Source organism: Manacus candei, unplaced genomic scaffold (assembly GCF_025592945.1).
Source record: "Manacus candei isolate 608988 ecotype Guabito, Panama unplaced genomic scaffold, ASM2559294v1 h1tg000039l, whole genome shotgun sequence".
Lineage (NCBI taxonomy): Eukaryota > Metazoa > Chordata > Aves > Passeriformes > Pipridae > Manacus > Manacus candei.
The window spans coordinates 176,459-197,625 of NW_026138087.1; the positions used below are offsets into that span (position 1 = coordinate 176,459).

At 43.2% G+C, this 21,167-nt stretch overlaps 1 protein-coding gene across 11 annotated transcripts in view; it reads right to left on the bottom strand.

The window, feature by feature from the left end:
* JADE1 (jade family PHD finger 1) overlaps nt 1–21,167 on the bottom strand; it is an 81,541-nt gene that overhangs the window by 20,528 nt on the left and 39,846 nt on the right. For all 11 annotated transcript variants that reach the window (XM_051794459.1, XM_051794448.1, XM_051794453.1 and 8 more), the window contains 3 exons: nt 14,485–14,567; nt 10,798–10,955; nt 7,546–7,733 (listed from right to left, as the gene is read on the bottom strand). In XM_051794459.1, the coding sequence (XP_051650419.1) occupies nt 7,546–7,733; nt 10,798–10,955; nt 14,485–14,567 (429 nt within the window). The remainder of the gene's footprint in view (nt 1–7,545; nt 7,734–10,797; nt 10,956–14,484; nt 14,568–21,167) is intronic.

A 21,167-nucleotide genomic window follows, 5' to 3' on the forward strand; every position in this document is an offset into this window, starting at 1 on the left:
GTTTTCTAACTGTATTAAACTAACAAAAGTGGAGTATCCAAATCTTTCAAAATTCTGACAAAACCTTCCATAAACTGATTTTGGCTTCCTGATTTTGTTCTCATTTTCCTTCTGGGACAGCACCATCTATGGCTTTTGCTCCAATTCTGCCACCCAGATGTTGACTCTTTGGTGAAAGATTTGAAACTGTTTTGAACCGAAAGTGATGGGGCAGGGAGAGGAAAACAATACTAAAATCTGCTATGATGCTTGGTGCAAACTTGCAGTTTCTAACATCAGTTGTTGGTTTATCACAAGTTCCAACTCAACAGGGTGCAACCCCAACTAAGGTCTCCATCAGACCCTACTACACCAGTAAATTAACTTGTTTTAAAAAGTGAAAACCACAGCTGAAATAAATGCAACATCAAATCTGGAATTTGCTCTTTTCCAACAGAATCCATCAGAAAATTAATCATGACATAGAGCTCATTATGTCATGGTAGTCTATCATTCACTATATTAAATGACTATTATATACCTGGAAAAAATATCTATGACAGAAATTGCAAGAAAAGTATCAAAAAAGAGCACAGTGCTTCTGGCTTCCATCTCCCACTTGCTGTGACAAGGAGCTGGCTGTAATGCTTCCAAATTGGTACTACACGAATCTTTCCCACAAAATCATGCAACCAAGCAAGTTCTGCTACTGCAAAGAATCACCTTCATTTTGCAAGGTTGGTTTAGCACAAGAATTTCCATAGACTTAAATCACTACAGTGAAACGTAGGCTTAGGATATCCTGCTTTTGGTCTAACTCCCATAGAATGTTTACTGTAACACTGTTGTGGTTTAAGCCCAGCTGGAAATGAAGCACCACACAGCCACTTGCTCAACCCTGCTCTCTTCCCTCCCACAACAGTGCAATGGGAAGGAGAATCAAAGTAAAACTTGCAGGTTGAGATAAGAACAGTTTAATAATTGACAATAAAGTAAAATACAGTAATAATGGCAAATGATAATAATTATAATAAAAAGGGAAAAACAAGTGATGCACAATACAATTGCTCACCACCCACCGACTGATGCCAGACCCCCTTCCCGAATCCAAATCAGCCCCCCTTCTGGGTAACTCCCCCTAGTTTATATACTGGGTATGATGTTCTGTGGTGTGGAATACCCCTTTAGTCAGTTTGGGTCACCTGTCTCAGAAGTACTCCCTCACAGTTTCTTTTGCAAACCTCCCTACTGGCAGAGCATGAGACAAGAAAAAAGTCCTCGACTTAGCATAAATGTGATCTAGCAACAACCAAAATGTCAGTGTGTTATCAACACCATCCTCATTCCAAATCCAAACTGCAGCGGAAATTAACTCTATCCTAGCTTAAACCAGGACAGACATATAGGAGACAGCAACTTCACAATGGGTGTTTAGCAAAACCTCCTTTTGGCTCTCTCTGTGAATAACTGAGCCACAAATTCCACAAAACAAAGTTTTTTTATTAAAAACCTCTCTAGCTCCCCCTAATCAGAAGACAAACACTCCTCAAAAGTACTTCCAGCTTTCCTCACTGACAGGTGGCAGAGATCAGTGCATCCCATACTACCCCAACTGAGCAGCTGAAAGGTAGCAAGAGGGAACATCCAAAATCCTGCTGATAAAAAGAGAGTGAATTTTGCCCTGCATGCCAGAACTACTGCACTAGCAAAGCAGATGATGGCAGGTTTTACAGCAGTTTGCAATGGAACTCTAGCCTCATAAATGCTATGGCTTTTTAAGCTTTTGGCAGCAATTGAGGTAAGCACTGGGAGTGAGATCAAGGTGTATGAGGTGGTTCCTGAGCTCAGGGACACCTGAGCAGCAGCCCCAATCCTCATCAGTGCACAGAAAGCCTCAGCAGCCAGCCTGGAGAGGAGCAGGCAGTACTGAGAGCATCTGAGGGAGATTTAAAGGCAGCAAACAGACTCAGTAGCTAGTAAGGAAGAGTAAAGAGATCCTTTCAGATCCAACCTTATTAGCACACCAGTTTAACCTTCCTCAGTTATGGCATTGACAGGCCATAAAGTTCGATCCCCTGTAGGTGCAGGAGTCACTGAACCAGCCATTTTCGGAAGCCTCCAGCCAGAGGAGGCCTCCAGCAGATGCAGCTCTCCAGGACAAAGGCTGCCAGGAGTGCCTGCCAGAGGAGTGCCTCTCTTTGTGAGACTGGGGCCAACAAACAGTTCATTTGCAGAAGGTGTGCCATGGTTGAAGAGCTGTGTTGCCAGGTGAAGGAGATACAGGAGGAAGTGAACAGGCTATGTAGGATTCGAGCAAATGAGAAATAGATTGACTGGTTATTTTCAGAGATGCTACAGTTTCAAGACTCTTGGGAGTTGTGATGGACTGAAATGTTATTAGTGTCTTAAACATTGTCAAATAACAGAAAGAACTACAAGGAAGCAACTGCCTGTCCAGGACCACTGAAGCCTGATTGGAATTTGGACTGTGAAGGGAGACTTGAGACAAGACTATTGTCTAATCATCTCAGCTGTGAGGAGAGGTAAACAAGGCCCAGGGGGTGGTAGAGGTAAAGGGTTTTGGGGGTGTGATGGTGAAATCTCTCCACACCGAACCAAAGGAGTAACCCCCTCCTCAACCTCTGGGAAGGTGTCATGGTTTGAGATAGTCCCCAAATCCAATTCCCTAGCTCCATTCCCCCCTCCCACATCTCAGCCTAATGTGAGATGGGTTTTTCCAGACAAAACACACTAGACTCAAAGTGGGGGAAAAGGGAATATATTACAATGACTGTACAAATAAATACCATATCACCTCATACACACGATCACAAACTATCTCTACCATGACATATGTATTTACAATGATCAGATCTCTTCTCCCCTCCAAATAAAAGTCCAGGAGGGAAAGAAGGACAGATCCCTTCCAGTCTCTGAACAGCAGCATCTTCTGAGGCAGCAGTCTGTCTTCTTCACATTGATGCAGCAGCTTTGGCTGGCTTTCTGCCAGCACTCACGAGGGAGGTATTCAAGCTTCTCTCGGCCCCATCGCCTCCAACCGAGGGGTCTTCCGTGGGCTTCATAACCCCAGACAAGGTCGTATCACCACGTCATATCATGAAGACACAGAGGGGTCTTCGTGACGGTCTGGTATCTCCAGGAGACTCAGCTCCTTGCAGGGCCTCTGTGCCCTGTCTCTCAGGCTGCCACCGTGGCAGCAGTGCAAGGGGGGGGGGGGGGAGGAACCAAGATCAACTCCCCCCGCATTCCTCTGGCCGTCCCAGTCCAGCTCCGGTACGCTCTGAGCTTCTCAGCTCCTCTCTCTCTCCGGTGCTGCATGTCTAAAACTCTTCTCCTTAATAGGAGTCCATCTCCCTCTTTTCTCAGAGGGATCTCAAAGGAGTTTTGGGGGGCTGGTACAGTCTTACCCCAGAACTCTGTCTCTCAGCTGCTGGCTCTCTTTCTCCTTGGCTCTCCTTCCAGGAGTCCTTTCTCTGGTGCTGCATGTTGCTTCTGCTGCTCCTCTGGTTCAGGTCCTTATCTCCTGGCTCTCTGCCACCGTTTCTCCGGCCAGTGCCGGCTGCTGCTCTGTGCCCATGGAGAAAACATCTCCCAGCATAACCACAGGCACCTAGCCCAGCTTTATGCTGTTCCAGGTCCCTGCAGCCCCCAGCCAGGGGCTGGGAGGGCCCAGAGGGCCCGAGGGGCTCGGAGCCCCTTCCTCGTGGCTCTACAACATGGCCACCTCTCCTCCAACAACCAAACTACAACTCATCTCTTCCGGTGAGCTTGTGGGATGTTGACATTTTTGCAGGAGTGCCCATTGGACAGAACTTCAAAACTTCCAGGGGTTTCCACCCCTTGGGGTCTACCACTTTTTTTAGCCTCTGGGGAAAACAAGATCCAAACCACTACAGAAGGCCAGGTACACACAGGACATTCACATGAGAGGCAGCTGAGAAGGGATCATAAACCATCAAAGACCCCCAAAGTTTCCCCCCAACTCATTCCTGAGGCCTTCTACCACCAAAGGACTACACAGGATTCATGAGGCAACAAATCCAGAGCCTGTTGCAAGAGACTGCAAAGCTTCCCCCTGCCCCCAGGGCAGGTGCCTGGGCATCTCCTGAGCATATATTTATCCACTGAACTCTATGTTTTGGAGGACCTTCACCACCAAGAAGACCAGAAGGACTGGACTGACGGGATGCCGCAGGGTTCCATGGAATGGTGATTCAGGCAGAGGCATTTCTAATAAGTTTAATAACCGGATCATAACAGGAGTCTTGAACCTCTGTTGTAGTGGAGAAGCAGGTAGACTCAGAACCCTGCAGAGTAATTAGTCAACAGACTAATCAAGGGTCTGTTAAAGATGAAGACTGGAAGCTGGTCACTGCAGGAACAGGAAGTAAGTTCCTCTTCCTTCTCAGAATTTGACAAGTAGGACTGGAATCTTCTACAACACATATGAGGCCCTGGAACTAGAAGGCCAGACAACTGATGAGGTGGGCAAAGGTCCTTCTTGGGGTAATGGGCCTCCTAAAGCAACACCACCTGTACCCTGCATCAAGACCTCCTCTGTTAAGAGATAAAGAAAGGTAGTTGTAGGAGAGTCCATTCTGAGGTGAATGGAGGGCCCAATATGCAGACTGGAGCCAACTCAGAGGGAAATCTGCTGTCGCCCAGGGGCTCGGGTAAGGGACATTACTAGAAAACTCTCCAGTCTTATAAGGCCCTCTGATTACCATCCACTGTGGGTTGTTCAAGATGGCAGCGACAAAATAACAAAGAAAAGTTTCAGGGTGATGAAAAGAGACTTCAGGGCACTGGGACAATTGGTAGAGGAATAAGGAGCACAGGTAGTGATTTCCTCATTCTTCTGGTAACAAGGAGTAATATTGATAGGAATAGGCAGATCCATCAGGTCAATGAGTGGCTCCGAGGTTGGTGTAATGGGAAAAACTTTGGGCTTTTGACCATGGGATGATCTATTCAACATCTGGTCTACTGACACCTGGACAGGATGCACCTATCTCAGAAGGGAAAAAGAGTTCTAGCACAGGAGCTAGCAGGGCTTGCTGACAGAGCTTTGAACGAGCTTGGAAGGGGGAAAGGGACAAAACCAGGCCTCCCAGTGATGAGCGATAGAATGGTGTGCTGAAACTTGAGGAAAGGAGCACTAAAGGGATCCCTCAATCTGCCTCAGCAGGTCTTGGCTACAATGTACCACTCCTGAAATGTTTCTACACTAATGCATACAGCATGAGGAACAAACAAGAGGAGCTCGAAGCTTTGGCCCAGTCCCAGAGATTTGACAGCACTGTCATGACTGAAACCTAGTGGGATGAATCCTGTGACTGGAGTTACAGGCTCTTTAGGAGGAACAGGCAGGGCAGAAGAAGTAAGGGCTTGGCACTGTATGTAATATAAGGGTTAGAATGTAGAAGGGTTAGAAGGCATGGAGCCCACAGTTGGCAATGGCACAATTGAGAGCCTCTGGGTAAGAATCAAGGGGAAAACAAATAATGCAGATGTCATCATGGGAGTCTGGTACAGACCTCCCAGCCAGGACGATGACACCAACGAATTATTCTCTGAGGTACTAAGGGACACTTCCAACTCAACTGCCCTTGTCCTTATGGGGGACTTCAACTTACCAGAAGTTAACTGGGAGCATCGCACAGCTGGTACAACCCAGGACAGAAGATTCCAAAAAAATCTGGATGACAATTTTATGGAACAGGTCCTAAGGGGGCCAACTCAGAAAGACGCTCTTCTTGATCTGCTGCTTGTCAACAGAGCAGACCTTGTGAGCAAAGTGGAGATTGGTGGCCACAGCAACCATGGGCAACTGAGTTTAAAATCGGTGTTCACAGGGGGAAAAGTGCCACCAAAACCTCAACTCTGTACATGAGGAGAGCAGACTTTAGGCTGCTCAGGGAATCAGTAGGTAAGGTCCCCTGGGAAAATGATTTTGCATGTGCTGGGGTCCATCAGTGCTGGTCACAATTTAAACATCACTTCCTAAGGGCACCAGAACAGCAATTCCCAAATGTCGGAAGTCAAGCAGGCGAGGCAAAAGGCTGACTTGGCTGAGCAGGAGTCCTCTCTTGGATAGAAGGTGAAAAAGGAAGATGTATGCCCAGTGGAAGCAAGGTCAAGTGATGTGAAGAACACAGAGATCCCGCTGTAGGGAGAAAACTCATGTGGCCAAAGCTCATGTGGTCAATGTGTCATATGCAGCATGTACTTTAAAAGGTTATGCTAGTATAGCAGAATGGCTACCACAAGGCTTCTTGCAGAGGTACAAATCTGCTTGAAGAACAGCCCCTCTTGTGCTGCTCATACCCCAGTGTAACACTGTGGGAGCTCTCCTCTGCTTTTGGCAAAAGACAGGCAGACTGGATAGATGGATATCAAACAAGCTTTGAGGAAAGCTAAGGGATCTTGCTGCTGCTGTTTTCCTGAAGACAGCTGGAAAGGTAAGCTAAACTCTGGAATCGTAACTGAAATCCTCTAAGCCCTGTTAAACCTGAGCGGGATTGATGTGAGATCTGCAAAAAAGACCTGGTTAAGAGACTAGGTCCAGACTCAGTCATCTGTTTCTTTTATGTGTGGGTTTAAAAAGGAGAAATAACTGTAAATGGTCACTTTGTGGTTGACCAGTTTTTCAGCCATGCCACGTATGGGCTACAGCCAGGTGAAACATGTTTGACTAAACTGCAACCCAAAGCAGGGAACTGCCACAATGCCAAAACAAAAACCAGCAGCGTTCACTAACATGTCTCAACCTCTTCCATCTGGGACAGCATCTTTTCCCTTATCCAAACAATCTGGTGAAAGTTCTGGGCTGACTTACATCCTATTTAGTTCCACTGAAATCCTCTCATGAAGCACACACCTTACCAAAGAAATGTTCCTGTTCTTGCCCCTCTCCCCTGTCCTGTCCCACGCACAACCCACTCTGTAGAAAATGGAACAGCTGTTCCCCTTGTGACACCTCCTTTTCCTGCTTTGGAACTAGAGCACACGGTGACAGTGAGGTTTGGCACTTTCCTCCAATAAGTCACTCAGGAATTCCTTACTGTCTCATTCCCTGTGCCATTCAGGTGGTGTAGGTTCTCTAAAACTCCCAAGACTCATCATCTTGCCTTCTTCACACTGAACACCACTAGCTAAAAAGATGATACAGATTTGTGCTGAAGATAAAAACAAATAAGCAAGACTACCTGGAAAAACTACCAGAATGGTCTATCTGATGTTCTCTTTGAGAACTTGGATGGCAAAATGGGAACTTTGTCAGAATTCTTTTGTAAAAGGGAAAGTAGCAGAATGAAAAAAAAAAACAACATAGGGCCAGATTAAGACCAGGTCTAAGCAGATACAACACAGTATATATCTTAGGGCTTAATCACATCAGGTCTGGTTTCCTGTGGCTCATATGATTACTATTTCCTCATACCTCTACCATCTCTTGCTACTGCTGCCCTCCCTAAAATTATTCTTAAGATTGCCAGCTTTAAAAACAAAAAGCAAAAAGAAGGCAACAAAACATTAGTTGCTCACCCATTTCTTTGAATTCTTCATTGGCAAGTTGCAACCATTCTACATCCACATCATTGAGATCATAGCGACACGTACTGTCCGCCAAGGTTCGAATGTCAACATAGCCCAGCTCTGGAGGCTCCGAACCCGAGGAAACAATGTACTTCCTGGGACGTGTAAATGTGACAGCTTTTGTCTCGGACACAATCCTGAAACAGACAGACAAGCAGACATGAGGTGTGCTGGGTTGCTGAGAGGCCTGTTTCTAGAGAATTCAAAATGCCTCAGTCTAAGTGACTAACAACCATCAGAGCAGCCAGATGGTTAGACATCCCAGCAATCATCTGGCACCACTGAGATCAGAAAACAGTACCATGCACTTCCATAACAGATTGGTGGCATTACAAGAACTGGAGTTGTCTAGAAATCCAATTCATTACCAGCATTCTAAATAAAATTAAGTATTAGAGGACAGAGCTGTGCTTACTCTTATCTGAAATTCACACTTGTTCAAAGCTAAAGTAGGAATGCTGTATTTACACACTGATGGCTGCCATACACACAGATGTTAAACTCTGGTTTAAGTCTTTTTTTAAATCAATCTGTTTAACTACAATACTGAGAACAAGAAGATTCAAGAAAAAAAGTAATACTCCAACTGTCTCAGTAGAAGACATTGCACTTTCTCTTAGTTAAACAACATGCACTGAAATTCAGTTTGGATGAAACGCCCTTCATGACATAACCCTGGTACCTCCACGACAGGCCATGCTGCCAAATGTCTGCCTCCTGCAGTACCAGTGGAGGTGATTTTTTGTTGTGCTAAGGCTACAAGGGAGGAGACTGTACCACTGTGGGGCTGCAACTGTACGCTGGAAACAATCTAAGCTCCACAATAAGCAGGATATTTCCCCCATCTGAGGTCCAGTGTGTTAACTCCTCCTAGCAGAAGACCCTTATCTGCCACTACTGTATTTGCACAAACAGATCTCAGTAAATCCTCTATTATTTCAGTCTTCTGCACAGCACTAAAACTTCTCTCTCTAGCTTATTTCAGACAATGAACAAAAATGGTAAGCAAGAGCCAAATGATGAATTTGGGGCTTTTGAGGTGCTGTGCTAAAATACAAATATGAATGACCTTGCCAGCCTAAATGCACTCCCTGAACTGTTTCTGGTCACACCGCACGGTATTAAAATGTCACAGACTACTGCATCTTCACAGAGAATTTACTTTCAACTGGGCACTGCTCTCCAAATCTTCCATATTGTACATTCCTTCCTGAGTAACTCTCCATGTGGAAATCATAACCTCTGGGCAGCACCCTACACATGCTGTCTAAATATCATGGTAGTGTCACAGAAGAAACAAGTGCAGCTGTTCTGACCTCAAAACAAACCCCTTTCCTGGCATTATTTCCATGAGAGAAAGAAGTAAAAAAAAAAAACAACCCTTACTACATACTGAAAACCATTCGACTGAATTATCTATCCGACCACACGCTTCCAGTGAATCTCCAAACGGCCTCACTCCTTTCCCCCAATCTGCGCCTACCAGTCACTACAAGGCCAAACCTTTTATTTGCTGCTATGTATCTCAGTAGCATCAGTTACCAGTATAGTCTTGGCTTCTGTCTTACACCAGGTATGATTTGTCTATTGCTTATTCAATGTACAGAACACCCCCTTCCCTCCCAAAGTTAGGCACAGAACAGCTCCTGTACTCCAGCACCACCATGGCAGGACTCTCCGAGTCTTGTGATCAGGAGCAAAGAGGACAATAATCAGGCATCAGAGGGCCATTCTGACCAGCAGGTGCTCAGCAGCAGGACTACAGCAACTAGTTCAGCAGCTAAAACAGGAGCAGTGCCTGCTGTGCTGATACCTAGAACTGCAGGTGCCTCCTCTCCCTTTCCTTTAACATCTTAAATTTGGAGCAATATATCTGTTTGCCTTTGGCAGAGCAAAGCTCTCTCCCAAGCAAGTACCTGGATCTGATATAGTCACCAAACCACCTCCCTGACACATACACAGCGGGAATCCCCTGGGAGGTTTCCCTCTGTTCAAGTCCACAGGTCTCTCATCCCTCCACAACCTTGGGAGATGCTTGAAAGAGAAATCAGTAGGAAATGTGAGTACATGTAACATGAGTGTGCATCTCCGCAGGGACTGGGTGAGGTCAACGTGGAACAGGGAAATGGTATGTTCCCATGTTCTAAACTGCAGAGCAGAGAGGAAGACGCTGGATTCTCCTTGGAGCTCCAGGTCCAACCCTTCAGAATAAGGAAGTACAGGGTTTACCTGATGAACAGACAAGTTCCTCATTGTACAGACCTAGTGGGGCTGCATAGAGGTCTGCAGGTTCCTGCACAGAACACAAACAACACTAACAAATATTCCTGTAGCCCCTCTAATCCAAGCTGACAAATGCAAACCTAACGAAAGCAGTGTAGCATCATCACAAATTTTTTGCTATATATCAGGCTGTTCTGGTCCCACCAGCACTGGTGGGTCATTTGGTAATGCCTTATGGGCCAGCCTGGACTTCCTCAAAGAATCTAGTATGATTAAATGGCAAAAATCTGTGTTCTTACATTCTCCAACTCCATCCCAATTAAGCATAAAATAGGCTGCAGCACACTCCCACCCTTACAACTGCACTGTTTAATTTGAAACAGTAAATAGTAATCTAAGTGTAGCAAACAAGGTAAGGAAAATAAGGGTTTCTTGGATAAGAGCTAGGATAGCTCCCATTATTTAGTTTCATGCGCATCTGGATGGTTCTTAAAACAGACGAAATGTTGTACAACAATCCATTTCCTAGGTTAGTAAACGAGATAAAAAAAAACAAAAAACCAGGAAAACAAAATAAATGCTGTATTTTCTCTAGCCTTTAAGCTTGGTTTGTCCATATGTACCATGAAAGCAACCTATGGCTTGGAACTAAGAAAAGAGAGCACCACACAAGGGCTCTTCCAGCAACGATGAGTGAGCTGAAGTCTGGGCTTAAAAACAGAAGATATTTTTAAGGTTCTGTCATCACACTCCATGCTAACGTAATGCCAAAATCAGTTCTCTGACATTTGTATTTCACACAGGCACAACAGGCCTGACTCTTGACTTCTCTGACCATTCAAAAAGCTGAGGCAGGTTGCTCCTTCTCTCCAAGAACCAAGACCTTCCTAGCTAGACACTCAGGAAGTCAAGGCAATGTAGGGCATAAGATGCTAGCATAAACGTGTACGTATTGGTTCACATTCCTCCAAACTATACCTGGCTACTGGTTCTGGGATGGTCCCTGGGCTAACTGGCACCTGAACTCCCTTTTCCCACTCCTGCCTCCAGGGATCTGCCAGGACATAGTATTCATCAGGATTCAGCTGGAAGGAGTCATGTAACTTCATGGCAGTAATCAGGTCCGTTCTGAACACCTGCAAAGAGAGTGACCAAGAGAGAAAAACAGAGACATTGACATTTGATATTTACACTCTACGATTCACAGCTTCAGGGTAACCATGGAGCACAGTGTGTAACAAGGTCACTGTACCAACAGTGCACTAACCCAGCCCACTGCAGGACAGGAGTTTGGTTTCATGGCAGGGAAGGGGATGGCTAAGGGCACGAATCCTGACAGGATATCTTCCAGCTAACTCCACTACAGGTCCTGGCACTCCCCCTGCACTGGAGACATAACGCTAAAAGGTGTTACCTACTTTCATCTCCACTTTGGCTGCAATAAAAGCTGCAGGAGCTCTGAGTTGTAAAACAGCAGCATAAGGAAGATCCATTTTTGTTCTAAAGTTTTTTGGTTTTGTTTTTTTTTAATTATTGGAGCTCTGACTAATCCTAAAACATTCTAGAAATTCCTTATGGCAGAAATCAAGGCATGATTCCACCATGACCAGCTGCAAAAGGAAATTCTAAGGAGATGACTCTTTATGTAAGTGTTTAAAAAAATAACCCAAAAGACGAAATAAGACCCAAACAGGAATTCTGGTGGCAGCTCCCCCGTTCAGCACAGGTGCTTGTTATTCTATCAGCTAGAGACGGCTCTGCCATAGCTGTAATTTTACTCTGCCTTGGCAAAGGTATCCAGCTCTAAAACGAGCAGAATGTTCGGCAACTTTTGAGCCAGCAGCTGCGAATAAGCAGCCATGCTGTCTTCAACAAGCCACAGAATGAAATAAAAAGGGATTCACTCCTGCAGCAGGCATGCTGTGGCACTGCTGGGGCAGCTTCAGCCTGACTGGCCACGACCTGTTGGCGCTGCAGAAAGCAAAGTGTGCTCCTATCACAGGCATCCCAACTACAAGCCTGCACTTGCCGACACCAGCCCCCGCACTCCCCACCCTGCTCCCCACAAAAGGAAAGCCTGTTATAGGGCTCCAACACTGCACTCCTCACCTCCATAACCACTAATTTGTAACTACGCAATGCTATGTTCAAAGGAAAGCGTCAAAAAGCAACCAGGTGACAGAAAATAAGCTCCATCAGAACAAGAAGACGGGTAACATCTTAAGAAGAACTTCCTGCAGACTTCTCAGTTTGTGGTGGTCAGAGTCAACATCCACTCAGCCCCATGTTGCAGTTATATAGGAAAAGATGGTTTATCAGTGCAGTGCTCCTAGATTCCCTTATTAGGCTGCTAAGGTGGCAGAGTGACCCACCCTCCCATCCCCAAACCAATGATCACACTGGTTAGCTCAGCTTCAGCCTGCTGTTTCATGTGGCTGAGGAAGAACCAGATGGATACAGAGAGCTAACTAGGCAGGTCTCCTCAAAACAGCCATTTCTGTCACACAGTGTTCACACATCTGAAAACTCCAGGATTTTGGGGAAGTATTTTAAGCAAACAGTGTATCTGATGGCTAGTTATACTTCTGAGAAAATTTTCAAGTGTGATTTGCCTTATGACACTGCATCATCTTGAAACCTTTCCTCCCTCCCAACACAGACATAACTAGCCCACTTCTGTCTCCCTATGTTTCCATTTTACTCAGGTTTTGTCATAAAAACAGCACAAAATCATGACACTTTTCTTAACATTTGTCTTGACATGTTCAGAAAAACTGCTAGCATTAAAAAGTAAATAATGATATTACCATATGAAGAACAGGGTGAATATAGGTAATGAAATATAATGAAATGCTTTAAACAATCCAATTACAAGTCCTGTGAGGCTTCGATCAAGAAATGAAAAGTAAGCCATAAAGTAAACAGGCTCACAAAACAAACAAGCACAGCTGGCCAGGGGATTCTGCATTATTGAGTGATTTGAATTAAAGCAATCAAAAGTCAAATGGAAAGAAGACTAAAAATATAAAATGGGAAGCAAACCTTGCTCAATCTCAGAGCCAAAATAACTCTGGGTCTTAGATAAATTTGTAACAAAACTCCCTCAGAAGCAAAACTAGTGCAGTACCTGACAGCCAAGAAATTCCTTCCCAGGCCAGTTGCCCTGTGACACCATTCTTTCTGCTCTAACTTCTGATGCAGAGTGCCTGGAGTAAAGCTAAGCTTACAGAAGTGCTGGCTCTCAGAAGCACTGAAGACTTCAAAGCTAAAGGGCCACACTGAAGTCAATGGGAATTTTGCCACCAATTTCAATGAGCCCAGGATTTCACCCGGAGAGTTTAACAAGTGTCACTTTTCTGCCAGTGTGCTTCTCATCACAATAGTGTGCTGTGGTGAGCAGGGACACTGTACAGGGAAGAAGGAAGAGGGGAAAAGGCTGTGAAACAGAGTCAAAGGGAAGTATAAGAGAATTTAATCCAGCCTTAAGAAACATGAGTGAACAGCACAAAACTGCAAAGATTCTGACAATAGCAGCAAGGTAAGGGAGAGAAGAAAACAGAAGCACACAAAAACCAAAAGCAAGACTCATAATTATCTCAGATTATTTCTTGATAGCCTTTCATGAGGTAGTTCTCAAAACCAGGTATAAGGGGCTACTTCTAAGGGATGCACAAATGATAACTAAGGGAAACAAGGCTATCTCTAGCAAGAATAAATTCACCAGGGATCTCCACATTCATTAAAAAAAAAAAAAGTCTTTACTGGCCTACAACCAAAAAGAAGTTGGAAACCACTAGTACTAAGTGTAGTTCACACTGAACAATGAGTAGGATTCTCCTTGTGAAAACTCTTCTCTGAGACTTAGGTATACTGTCATTAGGGAGATTAATAAAGCATATTTTCTCCAGCATCACTCACTAATGCATTAGAAATACATGTACAGGGCAAGTAAGTCAAATGAGAAATTCCATCTCCCAGAGCTAAGCTTCTACAAAGCCTGCAGTGTAGTATTTGCCTGAAGACAGGGAGATTCAACAAGAACATTTCCAAAGAACTGGATCACATTTGTGTGTTACTAACAGCTGATCCATCCTGGAAAGTTTAAAGATTTATATCTCCCTTGATAGGATTTCTTCAAAGTATTAAGTGAGACAACTCTCAGGAAGAAGATTCTAGTTTGACAAGCATTTTAACAAAAATCACATACCAAGACTCAATACCAACTTATGAAATAAATGCAACTAATGTAAATCTCCACTGTTCACAAATCAAACTACAAATAAATCCCAATGCCTAAAATAGTACAAGAAGGACTCTGTAGCTATGTTGAATGGGTGTCAGACTACAACAAAATTCACAGATAGAAACTGGTGCTGGCAGTAGCTGTGCCAACAGCTGAACTCTCTAATCTTTGGGGAGGGAGGGGCATGTGCCAGCCAAAATGTAGCAAAAAGAAAAGAAAACGTAAATGGGAAGAAATGGATCCATTACCAGAACACGTATGTATACACTGTGTGTGTATACACTGTATGTATACACTGTGTGTGTATACACTGTATGTATACACTGTGTGTGTATACACTGTATGTATACACTGTATGTATACACTGTGTGTATACATACTTTGACAGCTGTAACAAAATACAAATCAAATTCCAGAAATACCTCAGAAGGTTTCTGATCTTCATCTCTGGAGCATGAAGTTCTATGATGTTGAGATCTGGAATGCTGGGACCAGGCAGACAGACCTAAAATACAGAAATAACCATTTACAGGGTTCTATGACAAACCTCCAGGAAAGTCTTTCAAATGTAGCAGACAATAAAAGTTACTCAGTCCTAAGCTTCTGTGATGACTCTCCTGGTTCTGTTTTGTTTCTCATTCCCTAACTGAGGTGTGTACGTACTGGCTGCACTGCACTTACCTGCTTTCCACCCAGCATTTGAAGAAAGCCACCTCATAACATCCTTCCCTCTGAGCATCAATAAACAACTTTCTGAGATAGACCAGAAGCTCTGCCAATAGCCTGACTGCAGTCTTTGAAGTCAATGTATTGATGTCCTAGATACCTATATCGGTTTACCAGATTTCTGTCAGCACAAGCCTTTTGAAAATGAAGCAGTACCACGCACACACAGCAGAGCCCACAGAGCAAGCTGTTGTCTCTTCTGAGCAAATCTTACAGTGTGGTTGTACGATTTTTGTCTGCATAATTATTCACTACGCTCCAAACAAATTATACCTTTTGCCTTGAAACCTTTCGACAGAGTCTCTGTCAGTTTTCAGAAATATTGTAACAGGAGAAAAGGGAAAAGAGGGAGAATCTGCACTCCTATGACAAAGTAGTGCTTTGACACCAGAATATATTATATCTGTGCAAATCATCTAATTTCAACACAGTAAGATTTACAGCTACAGAAGATATTTTTCACTGCCAACTACACAACAGTAATGAAAAAAGCCAATGAATCCTTCTGGGTTGGAGAGATGAAGGACTTGGAATAGGTTTATCTGATAGGGAAGCTCAAACCTGTATGTCGAGCTCTGAAGGATGCACATAGATTTTGCAAATCTGGGCATTAACTGTAGAAAAAAAATCAAACCAAACTGATGCAAAGGCCTTCCAACACTGCTCATTCCTTCACAGCCTGTGCACATACACAGCAGGAGTAAAAAACAGTATGGCTACAGCCTCTAAGGGCAGCATAAAGCCAGCAAAAACCTCTCAGGGATCAGAAATCACTGTTCAAAAAGCACAGGATAAGTTCTCTACTAAAAACAAAAAATAATTTTAAAAGTGAAGTAACTGTCCGAGACTTTCATTGGAAAGATATGACTGAATAATAAGTCACCAGAAGAATTCATTATGTTTTAGTTATCTATCTGCCTTCTCTTTTCAGTTAGTAATATACTAAGGAATCTGCTCCAGTAAAAACTCTCTGGAACACAGCAATGAATAACAGATACTACACAGAACATGCATAACGGTCAAAATTTAAGCAAGGTTCACAGCAAACAGCTAAAAATCTTATCTTCTGAGGTAAGAACACAGAAAAGATTATTTTAAGCAAATGTTAATGTTTTAATGTAAAAGATGGTGAAGTTATTAGCACTCTTCCTAAGCCCCTCTATTTTACAATTACCATTTGCTGTTTCTATGAAGGGAAAAAAAGAAAAAAAAAAAGGAAAAAAGTGACTGACTGCCATTTACTGATCTGTGAGGAAAGCCAGACTCCCAAGATCATTTAACTACCACTCTATTTAAATGTTCTCTTGAAAACTAAATCAAAAACACAAGCAGGAGTATGAACCCTTTGTGAGGATCCTATCTGTCCATACTCAAACTCAACCAAAAATGAGAAGGGAATAAGTGAAATCCCTCAAAAAGATATACAGCTAAAATGCATGAAAAAACACTCAACATTTTTTCCTGCAATGTAAATATTAACATTTGAACATTCAGACAAACATGATTTCTTCAATGAACAGCTTCACTAGAAGACACAGACCACACACATATCCACACAGATTCAGTACTTATGGGTTCTGATATTTTCCATTGGCAAGACATTAATATCTGCCAGTGAGTTAAACCACTGCACCAGCAAGTCAGGCATTTGGAAATTTCCAATTCATTTATGGATCAGAGTGGTTTTGTACACTATTGGACCTGGGAGAGGGATGGCATACAAGGTAACGAATTAAGAACAAGCTGTACTGGCAAGGAGAAGAGCTGGTGAGTCTGGAGGCTTTAATGCAGTTGTTCCCAAGTAAGGCAAGTATCTGGCAAAATTAGATACAGTGGCAGTATGATATATTTCTGGGTCTTTACCAGTGTCCTTTAATACAGCTCTGATTACAACTTATCTTGAATTTAAAAAGCATATAGGCTGCCTTTTTTCTTTTTTTTTTTTTTTTTAACATGGGTATTAACAGATGGTCTCTCTTGTGTCACAAAGAAGATACAAAGATGAGGAATAAAACAACCCTTGCCATATCTGCCATCTCCATTTCTTTACTATGACATCTTACACATCAGAACAAGTGTCTTACTTCTACGTCCATGGTCACAATGGTTTGGGCACTGGATTAATTAACTATTCCATATAACATGAAAGGTCAACTCTTGTCACTAAAACTAAAGGATCTTCATTTTAAGTGACTTTTTAAAAGTGCTACAAGAAAGCACACTACATAAAATTTCCATGGGTAAGGGACAACTCAAATGCAGCCAGTCTTCCTCATGATTTATTATAATGAGTATTTTTTCCATGCCAACTAACTTCCTACACTGAATAAGGGAACAAATTGTTTCTTACATAGTTCTTTAATAGCCGCTTCCTTGCACATAAAATTGGTGAATGCACAGTGAAAACACATACTGTTTTCACTAAGTTACTGAAGAGACTGTTGTATTTTTCTGAGCAATGTAGACCAACTGTACATAATATTAGGAGAAAACAGTGGAAGAATTTCTCACAGGACTGAGATTTTACTATGCACTGCAGCCAATAGATGACCTTTGGCAAGGGCTTTACTTCAATAGGGAAAACATTTACTCTGAATAAACAAAGCCCAACTGTAAGCCTTGAATTCATAGATTCAAACTACCACCACTACTTCGACACAAAAGTGTAAGAAATTGAAGAAGCCAACCAAATGATAGTAAAATATCCATCCCATAACAGTATTGAATTTAACTACTTCTGAATTCTCAAAAGAGTTTCAATTCTGCTTCCATCAAAGCTAATGGAAAAATATCACTGCTTTCACCAATGCCAAGCCCAGGTCACTGAATTTCTCAAACCTGCTCTCATTAACAAGCAATCCGCCCATTCTGAATACAGCAGTGCAGGAGGAAAATGAAGGATGTTATTTGTCTTTTAAGCATCCTTTTTCTATTTTCATACCTAAGCCAGGCAAGAGACCTCACTGAAAGCAGAAATTCACAGGCAATTAAAACTCCTTCAGTGATCAATGATCTGATTTTTACATGTAAATGCATGAAGTAAGAACCATTCCTGGAATATAACAATCTACTGTGGTCAAAACAAATACAGGATTTAAAACATCTCTTCTGTACCATGAAAGCACATGAACTTGAGTTATTTTAGAAAGATTCCAGACATTTCTCAACAAAACTATCCTCTTGCATTAAGTATCCAAAATTACTATATTCATCAACAGTTTTCTGAATACTAGCCTTCGTTCCAAACTAGATTAGGACCACCAAAACTAGAAAAACAACTAAAGATCAAGACAAGAGTTAAACTCACTTTTAGTAAAATAAAATTTAAATTTCAAAAAAGAAAATCATAAGGGAAGCCTGAATCACTGGGATTTGGAAGATATAAAAGTTCTGTAAGATAACATTATATACCTCCATGGGAAGAATGAGTTCCACAGCAGATATAACGAGTTGTTAAGTGAGCTCATACTACCAAAAGCAACGTGAGAAACAGTAAATATGAGAAACACGCAACTCCAAACCACAAAGCTTAATAAACACATCCAAAACATGCATCACCATCACTGTTAGACATCAGAGACAAAAGGTATCTTATTGAGTGTTACATGATCACGCAAGTTAAGGATGAACACAAAAGCCTAGTTAACATCACTCCAGAAGATACACCAAGTTCATTTGGATTCTTTTACAGTAAGAATCCTTTCAGATGGCCAAGGATTTTGTCACTGAGAACAATGGGAGAGCAATGATACTCAGTTTTCCCTTTGTATTTATCTACTTAAAGACAAAAAGCAAAAAGAAATCCCAAACCACTTACAACATGTAACTCACAGCATGGGAAGAGAGCTCTAACACACTACTGGTGCTGCAAAGGCAACTTCTAAGATTCAGGTAGGAATTTTTTCTTTTCCCCAAGGCTACTTTACATTTTACACTGTAAATACAGTGTTTTTATAATATCACCACATTCTGATAATAAAAGAAAGCAATCAAGGAGTGTGCATTCTTTTTCCATATTTATGAAGAACACATGCTTCCCAAAAGGAAAAACATAAGTAATTTTAACTGTATCAATTTATTAAATGATCTGTCAAGAATATGTTTTGATTCCAAAAAAGTCCATGAAAACAGAAAATTGCTCAAGACCAATTCAAGCCTCCAGGTAATTCTACCCCACAACTAATACACTGCTTGGCATGGGGCTGGAGGGCTGGGCCCAGAGAATGGTGGTGAATGGTGCTGCATCCAGTTGGTGGCCGGTCACTAGTGGTGTCTCCCAGGGACCAGTTTTGGGCCCAGTTCTGTTTAATATCCTTACTGATGATTTAGATGAGGGGATTGAGTCCACTATTAGCAAATTTGCAGATGACACTAAGCTGGGGGGGAGTGTCGATCTGCTGGAAGGCAGGAGAGCTCTGCAGAGGGACCCGGACAGACTGGAGAGTTGGGCTCATTCCAACGGGCTGAGGTTCAACAAGGCCAAGTGCCGGGTCCTGCACTTTGGCCACAACAACCCCCTGCAGCGCTACAGGCTGGGGACAGAGTGGCTGGAGAGCAGCCAGGCAGAAAGGGACCTGGGAGTTTGGATTGACAGGAAGCTGAACATGAGCCAGCAGTGTGCCCAGGTGGCCCAGGTGGCCAATGGCATCCTGGCCTGTATCAGGAACAGTGCGGCCAGCAGGTGCAGGGAAGTGATTCTTCCCCTGGACTCAGTGCTGGTGAGGTCACAGTTGGAGTAGTGTGTCCAGTTCTGGGCCCATCAGCTCAGGAAGGATGTGGAGGTGCTGGAGCATGTCCAGAGAAGAGCGACAAGGCTGGTGAAGGGACTGGAGCACAAGTGCTATGAGGAGAGGCTGAGGGAGCTGGGATTGTTTAGCCTGGAGAAGAGGAGGCTCAGGGGAGACCTCCTCACTCTCTACAACTCCCTGAAAGGAGGTTGTAGCCAGGTGGGGGTTGGTCTCTTCTCCCAGGCAGCTCTCAGTAAGACAAGAGGGCATGGTCTTAAGCTCTGCCAGGAGAGGTTTAGGTTAGATATTAGTAAGAAATTCTTTACAGAGAGGGTAATGAGGCATTGGAATGGGCTGGCCAGGCAAGTGGTGGATTCTCCATCCCTGGAGGTTTTTCAGATGACATAGGAGGTGGTACTCAGTGCTATGGTCTAATAACCACAGTGGTAGTGGATCAAGGGTTGGACTTGATGATCTCAAAAGGTCTTTTCCAACCCGGCTCATTCTATGATTCTATGAGTAAAAAAGGCTCAGCTATTGGGTATCATGCACAAGGCTGTTGTAAAGACACCTGTAGGCACTCAGCTGTGTCCCTGGAGAACTACCTGCTGCCACAGCCTCTGAACGCTTCGAAGCCTCAGATCACTGTAAGCACTTCTCGCACCATAAATACACTCCTGCTACCCAGCACAACAGAGCAAAACAGCCCTGACATGGATCTAGGTCTGGCTGTCACTTCTGCTTAACACTGTTGTTTCCAGAAGCCTTTGCCATTCCAAGACCAATGAGGTGCTGCTGTCAAAAAGATCAGAGGAGAAAACAGAGATGCTCAGTCTCCCCATTTAATGCCTGGCCCACAACTCCTTACAGCAGGGGCTCTTATGGTAACTTAGACATGTTTCCATGTCTAGACCCAAATTCCAGCACAAAGCAAAAAGAAGCAGATTATTCTATGGGCAGCTTCCATTATGTCAGGTACAGAAAGAGCTGGTTGGGCAGAAGTAGTCTTCAGGCCTTATCACAGAGAAAGCAGCATGCAAGTGAACACAACTTGTGATGTCGTTTCATATAGTGAAACTTCCGTTCTCACTTTTCTGTTGTTAGAGGACTTGCTCACCTATCTTTCTTATCTTTATAGTGTATTATTATACAATAATCTCATTCAAGATCAAAATAGAAGCAGCAACGACCTTTTATCTCTTGTCAACAGCCACGTTACTTAAAATTTAGTGTCATTTGACAACTCCCCAATTGCAGCTGCTGAACAATGCATGGATCCATAATTTCTTCAGTGCTTTACAACAACACAGCACAATTGCTAAGTCTCCGACACACATAATGAACCGTCCTTGCAGCTCCCTACCACAGCAGTTTAATACAAGCTCCCTCCTGTCATTCCTTTCCTCAGTAGCACATGTTTGAGTTTTATCATCTCAAAGAACACACACAAAACCAGGAATAGGTATGTGTCACTCTTCTAACAGTCAAGAATTCCTACACCCCATCTCATTTTTCAGCACAAGACTCAAGTGCCATTCTAGCTGTCCAGCTCAATTCCCATGGTAGTCATGTTTTACCATAACAGTACAGTTTTAACTCAAGTTACTACAGGTTATCAATTTGAGACCTCCCATGTAAGCATTTTTAGATTG